General features: G+C 34.8%; 1 protein-coding gene across 4 annotated transcripts in view; it reads right to left on the bottom strand.

Moving 5' to 3' along the window:
* Nucleotides 1-17156, bottom strand: part of LOC143239650 (putative phospholipid-transporting ATPase IIB) — a 60846-nt gene that overhangs the window by 34859 nt on the left and 8831 nt on the right. For all 4 annotated transcript variants that reach the window (XM_076480976.1, XM_076480978.1, XM_076480975.1 and 1 more), the window contains 7 exons: nt 12318-12431; nt 11505-11672; nt 7390-7536; nt 3496-3576; nt 2822-2971; nt 2291-2380; nt 1210-1280 (listed from right to left, as the gene is read on the bottom strand). In XM_076480976.1, coding sequence (XP_076337091.1) covers nt 1210-1280; nt 2291-2380; nt 2822-2971; nt 3496-3576; nt 7390-7536; nt 11505-11672; nt 12318-12431 — 821 coding nt within the window. The remainder of the gene's footprint in view (nt 1-1209; nt 1281-2290; nt 2381-2821; nt 2972-3495; nt 3577-7389; nt 7537-11504; nt 11673-12317; nt 12432-17156) is intronic.

Below are 17156 nucleotides of genomic sequence, written 5' to 3'. Positions count from 1 at the left end.
GCATAAACCAACATGGAACCATTTTGTTGCAAGACTGACTCTTTACACCAACCTTTGAAAAAAGTTAAAAATTCAAACACATCCTTTACTTTTGAGGAAATCGTGGATTACTTTTACTCTTCAAATCCTTGTAAAGCACAACCATCTGCTACCACCAGTAGCAATTCATTCCACAGACCAATCACACTATTACAAAAAATTAAATTGACTTAACTGGTGCCTAGATTGTCTTTTTCCAATCCCCATACATATGTGCTCTCACCTTCAAAGTAAAAATACAAACAACCCTGAAAACTCCTGTATGATCATCTCTCACTTTTTTTTTTTCATGAGAAAATAATAAATCCTAATCTATCTTCAAGATCACTATTCAATCAATGACAAACATACTAACTGAATCACAAATACATAAATTCTCACTGTCTAACTCACTGACACTGGACCAACTTATTAACTGAATACAACACTGATTCTGGTACTTGTACTATTATTTATACATACAACACAAAATGTTCAGACATCACATCATCTTGGTTGAATGACAGTCCCCCTACCATCTAGCAAATTGTATAAATTAAAATATAAGATAATATAGCTTATAACAATATCAGTAATGAAAATAAAAATATGGTCCAAGCACTGACCCCAAAGCACTCCAAGAATAACAAGGACCCAATCTGACTGAACTCCACTAATAGAAATACAGAAAACACAGTAATTTACAGCTTCTTACAATTAACTTAGCTTTTACCTAACCTCAAGAAACACAAAACACACCAACAAACATAGATTAAAGTGCAGCTTTTACAATAAAATTATCCTGAAAAAAACATACTACACAATTAAAACTTAATTTCAAACATTATATATTTCAACTAACCTGGTATTAAATTTTTAATTTAAATTATTTCTCTTTTTGCAACATACAACACAAAATAAAAGCTTCAAGTACAAAGTTATAAAACAATTAAAATGACCGAAGAGATACTGTAAAAATATACAAAAAAATACATATTTATATAATGGTATAAACCATTTCTATACACCACTTAAGAGTTCTGATGATGTCGTCTTGATCATATATATACAATCACAGAGAAATTTCTAACAAAAAGCTGAATGGAACCAAACATACGAAATCAGGTTAATTCTCTAGAACACAGGCAAGTTAAACTGTGACATGCTTACAAAAAATGTTATGAAACTAACCTGATAGGTATGATGTATGAAAAAAGTAAGACAAATCGAAATAAATATCGATACCATGGACCTCCAAAACCCTGGAAACAAAAATAATGTACACTGTAAAAAAATTACATATGCTCAAGTAAAAGAAGCTAGCATATTTAAAGATTTCTAAGGAAGACAACCTATGAGTATTAAAATAAATATGGCAAATGAAATAAGACCCATTTTATCACTTCAATAAGATAAAACTTAAAGGTTTCACCATCTAATTACCTCAACAACAATACCAAAGATTTAATTTAAACTTACTAATTAAAACCAGTTAAATTTCAAGTCTTAAAGCTCTTTTGAACCAACTGAAATTATTATTAACCTAAAAATAAACCAAACAATCTGCTGCACCTATAAACAGATAAACAATCAATAAGATACAAGCATTCTTTTTACTAATACAATCATTTTTAATGTATTTGTTACAAGTATTTAAAGTCATTAGAAGTACTCAGATTTCGTTAGTTTTATAACAATATGAGAGATGTTAACAGTAAACTTACCTATCCTCTAACCACTGATTATGAACAAAAACAAAAGACAACATAAGCAAATAACTGTATACAAAATTAAAGTAGATACATTAAGTGACTTTATATGTTTACACTAAGTATCAAAACTAACAGTAAAAGTGTTATATCATTTAATTTTGTGCCAATGTTTTATACTTTCAAATAATTAGGACCTATTGTTCTTAATCTTTGCTTTACAGTTTGACATAAGTTGAAGTGATTTCATTTAGGTACAAGACATTGTAAGTAACATGCAATGCAATTTTGCCATGAAAACTGGAATGTTTCTTGGCAAAACAAAGGAAGCCCAGCAATGTTTTTATATCAGCACTTCTAGTTGTCTTGAATGATTATTCCTGATGAGACAACTTGTTCAAAATGATCAACACTTGTTTTGCTCCTTTAGGGTCTTTATGCACAGAGACTGTTAATGTTTAAACATCAAAACTTGTGTTAACTATAAAAATGAGTTGTACTCACTTCATATTCAAAACATCTATAACTATTTCTGATTAAACTCTAAAAATCTAGTTTCTGACCTTGAGACACATCATGACAAGGGCAAGTCCAATCACTGCACAAAACAAAACTTTTGTAAGCTGGTTTATTTCTGTATCTAGTAAGCCAACCTGGAATCAACAAAAATTGTTTCAAAATTACTTCTGCTGATTTCTGTCACTGAGTGAAATATCACATTTTCTGATGTCTACATATTTAAAGATTGTACCAAGCTAGTTTATTAACATATACTGGTAACCAGCTGTAAAGCAAACAATACCTTGCAGTATGGCTAACTGTTCTTTTCAATGTTTTAACTGTTAAAAATGTAATGATAATATGATTAAAACATTTAGAAGAAAATAACGAACAGTAATTAGTATCTTGCTTTCATATTAATTTTGCAATACAAAAAGTTTTAACAAGGAACATCACATGCTCAACCTGTAAATAAAAATATTTTTCAAGCCCAACAAAGAAGTAAATACCCCCCTCACCCAAAAAAATGTCGAAATAATGAGATAAAAATAACATCACCCAGAATATGGTGGTAAATAACACCGAGATAATACCTTGCTCCGTGGTTTTGAGTTGTTCATAACACTTCGAGTTTCTGATCCAGTATAAATTACAATTCCTATAGCTGTTCCAGAAGCAAGAACACTGTTGGCCCAGAGTGTGTTCTCTATACTCAAGGAATCTTCACCTCCTTCTCCATCATGCTTTTAATACAAAAGAAATAAAGTAATACTGATATTGTTTATTCTGAAATAAAAATATTTGTTTGTTTTGTGAATTTTAAGCAAAGCTGCACGAGGGCTGTCTGTGTTATTCGTCCCTAATTTAGCAATGTAAGACTTAAAGGGAAGGACAGCTTGTTGTCAACACCCACTTCCAACTCTTCAGCTACTTTTTTGACAACGAATAGTGGGACTGACAGTAACTATATAACACCCCCATGGCTGAAATGGAGAGCATGTACAGTGTAATGGGGATTCAAACTCACAACCCTCAGATTACGAGTTGAGCACCCTAACCACCTGGCCTTCCCAGGCCTTTTGCACATGCAAAAAAGTTGAGGACAGGTTTAAATGTGGATGTCAAAGATCAAAATACAGATATGTGTGTGTGAGTATAATACATTTCTTAACCTTAGTCAAGCACACTAACTACTAAGCTATGCCAAGTCAGAAAAATATTTACCTGAGTACATCACTTAATTAAGTTAAAAAACAAACAAACTTACCCTTGTGAATTTCCCAACAAAGCTGTGAATGTCTCTTTTTGGTTCTTCAGCATATAATGATGCATCCATTTCAAATAACTCCTAAAATCAGTGAAATTTTTTAAAAAATGTTGACAAAAAAAAAGACAAACCTTCAATACAAATACTATGTTCTTATATTTTTCTAACTCTAAAGTTACTGACTTATTTTTATTGAGTTTGTTTTCTCTTGTGTTAAAGCCCAAAGCTACAGAATAAAGTATCAGCACTGTGCCACGATGTGTATCAAAGTTTGATATTTCTTTACTAAGTCCTTGAGCTTAACCACTTTTGTGGAGGCTTGTTTTTATACCATTCATTACTGGTTGAGTAGATATATGGTATCAGATTAGATAAATTTACATTTATATCTTGATATAACACTTACACAAAATTTTTTGAAATCATGTATTTCCTACATATGTCAATTAGGAGATTCCAACACTAATTAGGAGAACTAATTGTAGGATTTGTGGTATTGTATACATTTTGTTGTATGACTTATGTATTATTAAAAGAACTCATGGCCAATAAAATCATTGTCCTATACACAAGTTTGTGGGTGTACAGTTTAGAAAAAGTTGTTTTAAAAGCTGGACACAATTAATAATTTTAGTTGTGTCTTACTCCTTCACTTCAACACAGATATTTAGTACCAATTGGATTTTTTTTATGAAAAAATATGTTATCATGAAACAAATGAAAAGCTGTAGAAACTGCAAGTGAAGAATTTCATTATAATGTTTGCAATAAGTAAAATTTATATCAATTTAAATGTTCTACCTAGTAAGACACATGTACACACAGATTAGCATTCTGTTCTCAGTGTAACCTCACTTTTGTGTTTTTAATTAGATGATGAAAATAATTCACATGTTATAACATGATTTTCTCAAGTATAAGATAGTGTTCTGAAGATAAGTTTGTTTTAAATTTCATGAGCTCTACCTGCACTTGCCATTTCTAATTTAGCACCAAAAGCCTAGAAGTAAGACAGTTAGTCATCACCACCCAACTTATTCCAACAATATTAGGATTGATTGTTACAATAAAACATCCCCACAGCTGAACGGGTGATGGCATGGGGATTCAAATCAACAAACCTCAAAGTACAAGCCAAGTGCTCTAACCACCTGGCCAGAACAGGCCCTTGTCTAAAACAGATTCAGCATATAACAGAAGTAACACCCAAAACAAACAGATAAAAGTAAATAAATAAGAATACAGATGTGTATAAAAAACATGGCTGTAAACTAAACTTTCTCTGTAAAGAAATAACCATGCCTTGTTAAACTGGCAGTAACTAAACACTGGTAAAACTTTGGTAGTGATTGCTTGGTTTGGTTTGAATTTCATGCAAAGCTATATGAGGGGTTTCTGTGTTAGTTGTCCCTAATTTAGCAGTGTAAGATAAGATGGAAGGCAGCTAGTCATCACCACCCACCATCAACTCTTTGGCTACTCTTTTACCAATGAATAGTAGGATTGACCATCACTGCCCCCATGGCAGAAAGGGTGAGCATGTTTGGTGTGACGGGGAATTGAACACGCAACCCTTGGATTACGAGTCGAGTGCCTTAACCATCTGGCCATGCTTTGCTGGTGAAATACTGAACAACTACCATTAATAAATATCTTTTCAGATAAATTACTTTAAACTCTTTAATTTACAGATTAACCACTGTCAGCTGGTGCATTCCACACTGATGTCAACTGTTTAAACATTAATGCAAAAGACAGGTACACCTACATCTTCAAAGCAGTTAGTGAAACTCTGAGATATATTGTATCAGTGATGATCCAGCCACAGGACAAAGTACAAACAAATAAAACATTTTGATTAGTTTAGAATTATTATATAATGTTAGGATTTAACATTATAGTTCTGTATAGTTATTACTATATTCCCATATAGGTTTAATTGCTCTTAATCCATTCACTGACAGTCACATATATGGTTTGATTGAGTTTCTTTTGTATGCAGTTAGACCAAACCATTTTGAAAGGGTTAATGCACTCATGTGTGGTCAAAGCAATGTAATTATATGGTAATATAAGTTAAACAGGCTACATTATCAAATAAAATTGACATGATGGTGAATAATTTTATATTTAGTAACAGAAAACAATATTTAATAAATTAAATCTTTAGGTTGCACCATCTGAGAATTCTTACTTTGTAAGTTTTCATTTTTAACAGCAATGTAAAAAAATACACAGTAATATGGTCTAGTCAGTTTATGTCTGAACCACGACCTTAACCATTTCCAGACAGGTCACAGGTTATAAAACCATGTCATCTCGTTTGTTGACTTGGATTCAAAATTTTATTAAACTACTATTTTACAAATTTATGTCAATGTTTTGTTTCAAGCTGTAAGATTAAAATTCAACTATTAGTAGTATATGGTATTCAATTTCTTGAGTTAAAAGTAAATATTAAAAAAAAAACATTTATTTTTATGGGCCACATGGAATGTTGAATGCAGCACTGGTTCATATTAGATGTTTGTGATGTCATAATACTAAGATTATAATTTTGTACAAATCAGAAACTTAAATTATCAATATTGACACGCTAGAATATAAAATGAGAACCTCCCATCTTTTCTGTTTGCTGTGATATTGGTTCATGTACTGAACCAAACACAGTGGCTGCACTCACTTCTTTGCATTTTGGAAATGATCCCTCACATACACTTACTTCTGAATAGAACAAGTGAATAATCAATTAAAAACTCAGATGTTCCCATTCTGATCTTCTCAGCCATTTTCATATGTTATGAGTCGAGTCTTTAATCCCTCTGAAATTTCTTTTTTTTCTTTTTTACCTAAATACAGCTTAGTTATTAAGCTTGAGAAATTATAGTGGAATTCTACAGTATCAATATAGTAATTTATGATGTTTTTGGTTATTCAAATGTATATATAAAAGCTAAAAAAAATTTCTCTTCACATCCTCCATGTGCAAAATTTCTTTAGGCTTAGCAAACCTCAACGAGCAATCAAGTACAAAGGTCACAACTAGAAGAGATAATTATTTCCTTTACTTCTTTATTTACTGTTCTGTGCTTTAAGAAAAATAACTTTAAGAAATTGTTTGTAAATAGTAATAATGAATAATAACTGAAATGTGACTGTATTTTACAAAATAAAAGTCCAATAACACACAGCCAATGTAGGTCACTTTGCAAAGACTAAATTCAGTTTTATATTATTGGATACAGTAACATGTGCCACCTAATTATAAATTCTGTATTGTCAGCCAGGCATGGCTGAAAAGTCAATATAATAAAAGTAATAATATATTTATTTATTTATATACAAATGTGTCATGTTAAAAGAATTAAGTTATTTAGTCTAAACATTTATGTTTTTGTTATAATCTGTAGTCATTATACAACAAAAAAAGGTATAATTTATATTTATTTCCTAATTTTTTATGGTGGCTACAAGATCAGAATCAAACAATCCCATATAAAGATTCATCAGTGAAAATAACAGAAAAAATATAAAATTTTTAAGAAACATTTGATAGCTATCTGGATGTTACAATGATGTCACATGTGAAATTTAAAAACTTTCTGATGCATAAAAAGCATTTTAGTCATAAAATAAAAATTACTTTGCATATTAGACAGAAAACATGCAAAAAGGTATGAGAAAAACATTGCTTAACAAACCTCAAGTCTTAAAATTAAAAAAATCTGATATTTTGCAAATGACAACAATATAATGTTTACTAATAATCTGCCACATTTCGTTAACATGTGCCCACTAACTTAAACATTACAGCATTGAAACCATTACAACGTTGGTCTCAGGAACAGAGTCTGTGCTGATTTAGAAGCTAATATTAACAATTACAGGACTCACTTCTGTGGTCATTAGCCTTTGAGTCGATCCAACAGCTAGTCTAAGCTTCCAGTCTGTTTCTCCATCTAACTGATCTGTTCGAATAAAACAAGCCCCATTCTTCTCAGTAGTTCTAAGAAATACAAGATCTGCTGGAACTCGCTGGTCCTTAAAAGAAAAGAAAATTCTTGCTCACAGTTTAACTTATTAATATTTTAAACATAAATTATCAAATTACTTCTTTATGATAAAGTTAAAGGAGAATAAAGATACCTATTCATGAATTATAGTCACTGATAATATTATATTTTTTAATTTGTTGTTAAGATCAAAGCTATACAATGGGCTATCAGTGCTATGCCCACCATGAGTATTAAAACCCAGTTTATTTTGGTGTGAGCTCTCAAACTTTCCTCTGACTCAAAGTGGTGCACCACTGATGTCTTATCATTTTGCATTTATTAACCAAAAATACGTCTGCAGGACAACCTATGTGAAGTATTTGGTGCTCTTAAAAATCATAATCACTGAATAGTTACCACATATAGAAAAATAAGCATTTTTAATTTTTTTAGCTCTTAAAAATTACAAAACCTCCACTTTCAGTGTAGAGAAATAAAACCTAAAAACACTATGTTTCAAAAAGTGGTTAGTTTTAAAAGTAACTTGATTAAGGGATACTGTTCATGCAATTTATATTTACAAAACAACAGAAAGTAGAAAAAAATATTTATCTTAAAACAGTTAGAGCAGTGGTTCCCAAACTTTTTCAGCTTGTTACCCAATTTAACATGCCACATTAAGCATGTTACCCCTTTCACAAAATGTTTTCAACATTGATATATATGGCTAAATTAAACTAGAGATATATTGCACTTTATTTATTTACAATTTATTCATATAATTTATTTACACTGAATTACACTTTTAATTATTGTATTTGATCATTGTGCATTTCTAATGAATATTGCCAAAGATGTCAAGAACATCAGTGGGATGGATGGAGTTGCATACTTGAAGCTAGTTTAGGAATTCTTGGCTTTGTGGTTGAAAGTGCCAGCCTGGCATCGTTTGCAACATTCAAGCAAGTCCTCTTTTTTGTTTTCATCCCCAGCACAGTTGAGAACCTCTTCTCGCACAGATACGTTGTTGAGAATGATACCAACAACTTCAAGGCTCTCTTGGACAGAGTTGGCGAGTTAGCTAGTTGTGAAATCCAAAAGGAATCTGCATTTTGGTTTTGGAATTTGACTTTCAAGACTTCATTTGCTCGCATTGTGATCCACTCCTCCTTTGCAGGGAAATCATCATCATGAATGGCCTCTTCAGGTACAGAAAAGGGATGAATGATCCACTGAAGACTGGCTGTTTTTAGGTCACTCTCTGGAAAGTAGTGCTGCATGCTTGTTTCAAGCCCCTTCAAATGGTCGCTCATCTCTTTGTTGATGGTCTGTAAAAGTGATCCAGTATCATAACTATTCTCCTCAACAAACTGGTCTAGGGTGGGAAACTGAGCGATCACTCCTTTCTCCAAGCGTCGAATCCAGAGTCTCAGTTTTCCCAGAAATGCAGTCACAGTGTGATGGGCATCAATGACAGTCATGTTTTGGCCCTGGAGTTGCAGATTATCACTGTTCAGCTCCGCAAATATATCAACCAAGTAACAAAGTCGAGCAAGCCACTCCTTATCAGTGAACTTGGTAGCAAAAGGAGATTCTTCTTGTTTCAGAAATTCCTGAAGAGCCGTTTGGAGCTCAATGACTCGACTTACAACCTTGCCTCGTGACAACCAGCAAACATCGGTGTGGTAAAGCAGAACTTGATACTGCTCTCCCATTTCCTTGCACAGCTCCCTGAATATGCGCAAATTCACATACCTGGACTTGATGAAATTGACGATTTTCAACACATCTTCAAACACTAATTTCAGATTACCAGGCAGGATTTTTGATCCAAGAGAGTACCGATGAATGATGCAATGATCTACAGAAATTTCTGGATTCACAGCTTGTATGAGGCCCCGTAATCCACAATTATGACCCATCATCGACGGTGCTCCATCAACGGAGACCTAGATTAAAAAAGAAAAACTATTATAGATTGCGTCAGTTAGTCATTCTTACTTATCTTTTGCATTATAATTATATGGTTTTAATTTAATTTAATTTATTTTGGCACTTTAGTATCTCAGTACGACAGGCACGATACTTCTTTGTGAATTATGTATAAAATATTAGCTACACTACAGCTACTTGTACAATAAATAAAACTATATGACTATATGCCATGTAATTCATTGTATTTATACTAATCTAGACTTTATATAAACATCTCTCCCTACCTGTTGAACGCTGTTCCAATCCAATCCATTCGTGGTAAAGAAACTGTTGATGATATTGAAGATATCTTCTCCCTTCGTGGTTGTCAGCAGATCTTCGCATAATAGGAACTCTTCTTTGATCTTGTCCTGGTGGGCGTAACGAACGAACCCAAGGAGAACAGCACAACTGGCTACGTCACACGATTCATCAAATTGCAAGGAGAATTTGTTATATGAGCTTTCCTTGATCTCTGTTGCAACTTGGGACAGAATATCTGATGCCATGTCATCGACTCGTCAGCGGATTGTATTGTTTGATAGAGATATGACACTCAGTTTCTTCTTGATCCTCCCCACATACCATGCTTACCATCTCGTATGCACAAGGCATAATCAGATTCTCTGCAATGGTGTGGCATTTTGTTGTTTGGCAACTTTATATGCAACAAAGTTAGATGCTTCGACCGCAGCTTGAAGCTTTTGGGCTTGAATTCCAGATGAACCGAACTGGATATTCTTCAGTGCTACAGCCCGGCGCTGAAAATAAGCCTGATCTTCATTTTGAAGATTTGGATGGCACTTCTGGAGGTGAGCTGAGAGTTTTGATGGCTTGAGGCTTTCATTTGTCAACACTTTGTGACATACTACACATTGTGGCCGATCCTCTCCACCAGAAGGTAAATTCACAAAGCCATAGCAAAGAAAGGCATCAGAGTAGGTGCGCTTTTAGACATTTTATTGTTTAATCTGCAGAAAAGAAAAGAAAAACTGCATAAAAAGTGTGAACAATGTGAACTTATTTATTTTTCATGGCATTCTAGATAGCATTAAAAGAGCTTATTCAGCATAGGAATGATGTAATAGTAGGTAAATACTAACTATACTGCACAGGGCAGTACACATACATACCAGGTTTTGTCTACCTCGGCTGATGCTCACATAAAAACTGACAGTGTGAAATAGAGGCAACCTCAGGTAGTGAGTGACACGTACTGGACACGTCGATGAGTCATCAGGGTTACTGAGTGACTTGTGTTCTGAAGCATACTTGTCAAAATACTTTTAGGTTACCACACACTTAGATACATATTTTTTCTTTTCTACTACTGTATATTAGTTTTTGATGTTTATTGTTATTTGGTTTAACTTTATTACATACTTAAAATAGGTTTAATTTACAACTTTTCATACTAAGACTAAGTTAACATTAATCCTAATACCAGCTACCTCAATGTTTTCTTGATTTTCAGAATTTTAACTTTTTTTCTGTCACCCCTACATTACCCCCGATAAATTGTTAAATTACCCCCAGTTTGGGAACCACTGAGTTAGAGCTTCGTATATATCAAAGCATTTAACTCTAATTACCAACATCAGTATATAGTGTAGCCAAACTTTTTGTAATAGATAACATTCAGACAGCAGTAGTAAGGTTGTATTATCTACATATAAATATAATATTAAAACTATACAAACACACATTTATATATATATATATACACACATGCACACACAAATCATAATAGCTTTATAAATCATTTTTATATTTTTGTGACAGGAATAATAGTATTTAGTGTTAAGATGAAAAATGTATAAACATGTTTTATGACCAATCTTAAACTTCACTTATAATATTTTGTATTATTACAACATGCATTGAACAATACTACTTAATAACACCTGGTTTTATTACCAAGTCCTGTCTCTTTAAAAAGATCCACTCTTCTCTCATTCCCCAAGGTGGTTATTTATAAAATATCACTCAAAAAACACTACAAATTCAAATTTGCATAAACCAAAAAAATTTAAGAAATACCTTTTCCACAATCAAAAGATCAGAAACTTTTATGTCAGAGCTTGGGATTAACAGCACACCTTGTTTAGTCAGTTTTTTGTATTTCTGAGAGTTGACTTCTTGGTCTCTTCTGAATCGTCGAAAATCATCGATTGCTTCTCTGGTTAATGTAACACTGAGTACAAAGCCCTCAAAAAATAATCAAATGAATTCACTAAAACTAACCCTTACTTATATAAAGTATAAAACTATTTTTTAAAGAATTCATCTATTTGAGTAATAGTTACAGTGACTAGCTGTGTGTGTTATCTTACACGATTAAATAATGTTAAATGAAAAAAGAATTACCAAGTAGTTTTAAAGAGTTTTGTGAGGATTTTTTACAAAAACAGATGTTTAATATTAAACTTCAGAACACATTAAAATTATTAAAAAAATGAATAACTATAAGTTTTATTAAAAACAACTTCAATTTTGAAATTCTTTTTAAATTAAACAACATTTTTTAACAGTTCTACTGTTCTGGATGTACTAAGCTCCAAGACAAGTCACTAAAACATGTTAATGTTTGAGGTTAAGCAAAATGTTATTTAAATATTAAAATCCTTTACAGTCAACAAGATTTTATCTGTTAAATGCTCATCACATGATAAAAATATATTTGTTTGTTGTCATTATATTTTCTTATTTCTTCATTTATGCAATATTTATGACATATCTTATAGGAATTACTCTTTTTCTCTGAAGTAGATTTTGATGATTGGTTAAGGGCTTGGAAATCTACGCTTTCCAAGCTCTATCCAATTCTGAGTGGTTAAAGACACGCACACTTACTAGTGGCCCCCAGTATGTGTAGAGGTAGCCAATCCTTACGTCAGGAATGAACTGTGATAAAGCCATCACAAGAAAGTACAAGTTCAAAAAAAACTTGAACTGATGGAATAAAACCTGGATGGATAATAAAGAAGGATTACAAATATAAAATTACTCATTTTCATCCTACATTATTGGATATTATTAACTAATTTTGCTTCTATTTGTATAGCAAAAAATTTAAAACATTACATATCTTATCTCCAGTTGTCAGTTCAATGATATTTCTCTTCCAAATACCTTCAGAAATATGTAACAAGCTAACTTCCATTCAGTTTGTTATTGGTTCTGGCTAAAAAGTAAAGAAATAGTTGGTTGATTTAGTGTTTAATGTCAGAAAGCAGCTAGGCTATATGTGCCAAACGTCCGGTAAAAAGGTAAAAGTAAATTCAGTAAAATTCATAAAAGGAAATTAAGGTAAAAGCAAAACAAAGTTAAAAAATAAATAAATAGCATAAAACCAATGTTTACATTGTCTACAACGTCAAGAGAAAAACTACAGTAATTCAAGTTGTAAAGTACTTTCTGTAGCATGACTGTAATAATCATAATTCGCCAGGAAGACTAACAGGTAAGTACAAAATCCACCATCGGTCACCTGAAGTTGGTCTTTCCAGTCCTGGTTTCGAGTTACTTAATGTTACGGCCAGTTTCTAATTTCAAATTGAACTAGATGAACTGTGATTTTTGAAAGGGAGCCACATTAAAAAGGTCTAATGTGTAAATTAAAAACTTAAATGGCATTAAAAAGATTAATGGCCTTTAAAAAACTAAAAACATTTCCAAGGTGGAGAGTTTCACCATCACCAATAACACTGTCTAACGTTATGAACAAACCTTGGGACAGAACAGGCTTGAAATGGTGCCGTCATTTTGAATCATAACGATGACAAAAAAGTAAAATGTGGCTTATTGTGATCTGAGTGTTACACATACTACACACTAGTGCATCAGTTCCAGATAAAAGAAAATGATGAGTTAAAAACTGTGACCAATGCGTAGTTTAGTTAGAACAACTTCCTCTTTCTGATCCTCACTGTAACAAGATGGCCAAAGTCCAAAATAGGGTTTTATTTGGACAAGCTTGTTTTTGTGTTGCTCACTCCAAGTTGATTGCCAGCTGACACGGAACTGAGCCTTGAATGAGGATCATAGTCCATGTATGGGACAAGCACGGCGGTGATAGTGCCAGAGCAGATAGACTTAGCTGCAGTGTCGGCGAGCTCATTCCGTGAATAACAAGATGACCCAGTATCCAGAAAAACTGGATAGAAGTAGATGTTAAAGAGAAATGGGCTAGTCGAATTTTAATATTGGCGAGAACAGGGTGTGAACCAATGTGAAGTGATTCCAGGGCCAGTAGAGAACTAAGCGAGTCAGTATAAATCGCGCAGTTTGAGTACTGCTTAGCTTCTATGTGATCCAGGGCAAGAGAAATGGAATACAGTTCAGCAGTGAACACAGAAGCTGTAGAGGGGATTCTTCGTGCAACCACCGAACCACAACAAACCACGGCAGAGCCCACACAGTCACCTGATTTCAAACCATTTGTATAAATAGGAATGGAAGGATGGTTAGAAAAATGTTCACTAAATAGCAGACAGTATTTCCAGTCAGAAGTGTCTACTTTTCTCAGACGACTTAAAGATAGGTCACAATTGGGAACTGTAAAAGCCATGGTGGGATGGGCCGACTGATGGATACAGAAATGTTATCCAAGGACAGACCCAATTCATTTAACTGTGCCTGGATACAAAAGCCTAAAGGAGCAATGGCAGACCTTCTTGTCTGAAAAAGCATGGCCCATTGAGGAAGGAAAACACAAGCCCAGGTGGGATGCTTTGGTAAGGAATAAAGTTTCGAAGCATATAGTAAAGACAGTTACAAACAGCTGAGGTGCAAAGAAGGTTCATGAGACTCTATGTATAAGTTATGAACTGGGGAAATACGGAAGACCCCAGTGCAGAGCCCATGTCCTTGATGATGAATAGGGTCCAGCATCTTTAAGGCCAATGATCTGGCAGAGCCATAGACCAGTGATCCATAGTCGAGTTTCGATTGAATAAGAGCACGATATATCTTTAGCATAGAACCTCGATCTGCTCTCCAAGTGATGGTAGAGAGGACATGAAGGATATTCAATGCTCTTGTACATTTGACTCATAGCTGCTTGATGTGTGGTATAAAGGTTAGCTTATGGTCAAAGATAAGCCCCAAGAACTTAGTCTCAGAGACCACAGGCAGCACACCTTCACTGATATGGAGTTCAGGATCAGGGTGAATACCTCATTGGCAGCAAAAGTGTATGCAAACAGTTTTAGAAAGAGAGAAGGTAAAGCCATTTGCTGTGATCCACTTCAGTAAACAATTGAGGGCATTCTCTAGCTGCCGCTCAATATACCTCATGTTCGATGACTGACATCAGACATGAAAGTTGTTGACATAGAGCCCATTTGCAAGAGTGAGAGGGAGTTGTTCAGTGATGGCATTAATTTTTATACTGAAAAGTGTAACACTCAGAACACAGCCCCGACGGACTCCAAGTTCCTGTAGAAAAGAACGGGAAAGTGTTGAACCCACACGAACTCGGAATCTCCAGTCCATTAAAAAATTTTTAAAATGGGCAAATGGCCATGTAACTCATATCTATGGAGGTCTCGCAAAATGCCATAACTCCATGTTGTATCATAAGCCTTCTTAATGTCAAAGAATATTGACACAAGATGATGTCGTTTGAGAAAGGCTTTTCTGACTGACGTTTCAAGTTGAATCAAGTGGTCCATGGTGGAGCACTGTCGTCTGAACACACAGTGGGTGGATGAGAGGAGATTGTTTGATTTGAGGAACCAAACAACATGAGCATTAACCATCCTCTCTAAGGTCTTACAGAGACAGCTCATCAAAGCAATTGGACAGTAGTGTGAATGAATCTTGGGATCCTCACCAGGCTTGGAGAAAGGCAGGACAAAAGCCTGGTGCCAGGCATCAGGAAAAACATTCTCCTCCCAGATCCATTTAAAAACAACCAGAAGGATAGCAAGAGAAGAAAGAGATAGATGGTGCAGCATCTCTTAGTGTATATCATTAGGTCCAACCGATATAGTGCCAGACCAACGAAGGGCCAATTTGAGTTCCACCAGTGTAAAGGGACGATTATAGTCATAGAGACAATCAGCTGGAAAGGAAAGAGGTGATTGCTCTGCCCGAATCTTTATGGCTAAGAAGGTGGAAGAAGAGGCAGAAGAGCTAGATACCTGGCAAAAGCTTTCACCTAGAGTATCAGCGATGCTCTGGGTATCAGTTACTTCCTGGCCATCAGAGAGTAAGATCAAGAGGGGGGACAGAGTGATATTGCCCACTGATCTTTCAAATCTTGTCCCAAATGACTTTGGAACTGGTGGTGGAGAATATGCTGGTTGTGAACTTAATCCAAGATTCCTTCTGCCACACAGTCGTCTACTGATGGCTTACAGACAATGGCAGGATCAAGTTCTGTAAGAGCAGTGAAAGAGGGCCAGTTTGCCTGATCCAGCTTCCACTGGGGCACATGGGTCAGGTGGAATCTACCATGGCCAGTCTCTCTCAAGATTATAGGAAAATGATCACTGCCTCGTGGATTATTGTCAACCCTCCATGAAATATGGTAAAATAATGAAGGGGAGCAAACTGAGAGATCAATAGTAGTAAAGGACTGACTAGGTGCATGGAAATAAGTAGAAGAGCCAGTATTGAAAAGAGAAAGATTGTGATCAGAGAGCATACGCACTACAGAGTGACCCCTCCTATCAATATCAGCACTTTCTCAGAGGGGATGAAGTCCATTAAAGTCCCCCAGGATGAAAAGGGGTGATGGCATCTGTTTAATGAGAGCATCAAGGTCTGATTGATCATATGTCTCTACAGGTGACAGGTAGAGAGAACGAACAGTGATGGTATGACCCAAAGAAATACAGATGGCTACAGCCTCCAAGGGTGTGTCGAGTGGCAAAGACAGGGTGGGCACATTCTGATCAACCAACAGTGCCACCCCTCCATGCACTCATCCATCACACAGCCTATCATTTATGTACAAAGAAAACTGCCGAAAGGTCTGGGTCTATTGGCATCCATGGATCCTGCCCTGGGTTAATTGGGCAGGTCTTTGCTGTTGGAAAGGGATTCCAGAGACTGAGGGTGTGAACAAATAATTGTTTTGCATCTTGGGGTGAGAGAAGAAGATCGATCCGAGGAAATGTCTGTACCTGGAACCAAAGGATGCGAATCTTGGGGTTTGGTGGAATATATATATCAGGGACAGAGATAGGTGTTGAAGTTGATTCATCAACATTTTTAACCATGGAGGTCAAAAGACTTTTCATTTGTCTGGAGAACGATTCTTAAGGAGGCACAGAGAGATCTGTCTGCACTCCCACAGTAACTGTGGAATCAAGTGCAGCAGCATACGTCCAAGATGAGATGGTGAACAGCAATTTTTGAGCCTCAGGATAGGTAATGTTATGAATCGTTTTCAAACGATGCACCCCTTTTTCTTCAACAATTTAGGGCAAGAACGAAAGTAGGATAGGTGAGAACCATTGCAATTGATGCAATGAGGGTCCATTCCACACTCATAGGTATCATGGTCCTTGCTACAACAAAGAGCACATGTCAAGGAACCATGACATGAGGTCTTCGAATGACCAAACCATTGACACTGGAAACATCTGAGAGGGTTTGGAATGTATGGCTGTACTCTGCAATTAAGATAACCTGCCTTGATGGTGGCAGGCAGATGTGGTGACGTAAATGTCAGAATGAGGA

The sequence above is a fragment of the Tachypleus tridentatus genome, chromosome 13 (genome assembly GCF_004210375.1).
Source record: "Tachypleus tridentatus isolate NWPU-2018 chromosome 13, ASM421037v1, whole genome shotgun sequence".
Lineage (NCBI taxonomy): Eukaryota > Metazoa > Arthropoda > Merostomata > Xiphosura > Limulidae > Tachypleus > Tachypleus tridentatus.
This window is presented reverse-complemented; position numbering and strand designations above follow the sequence as displayed.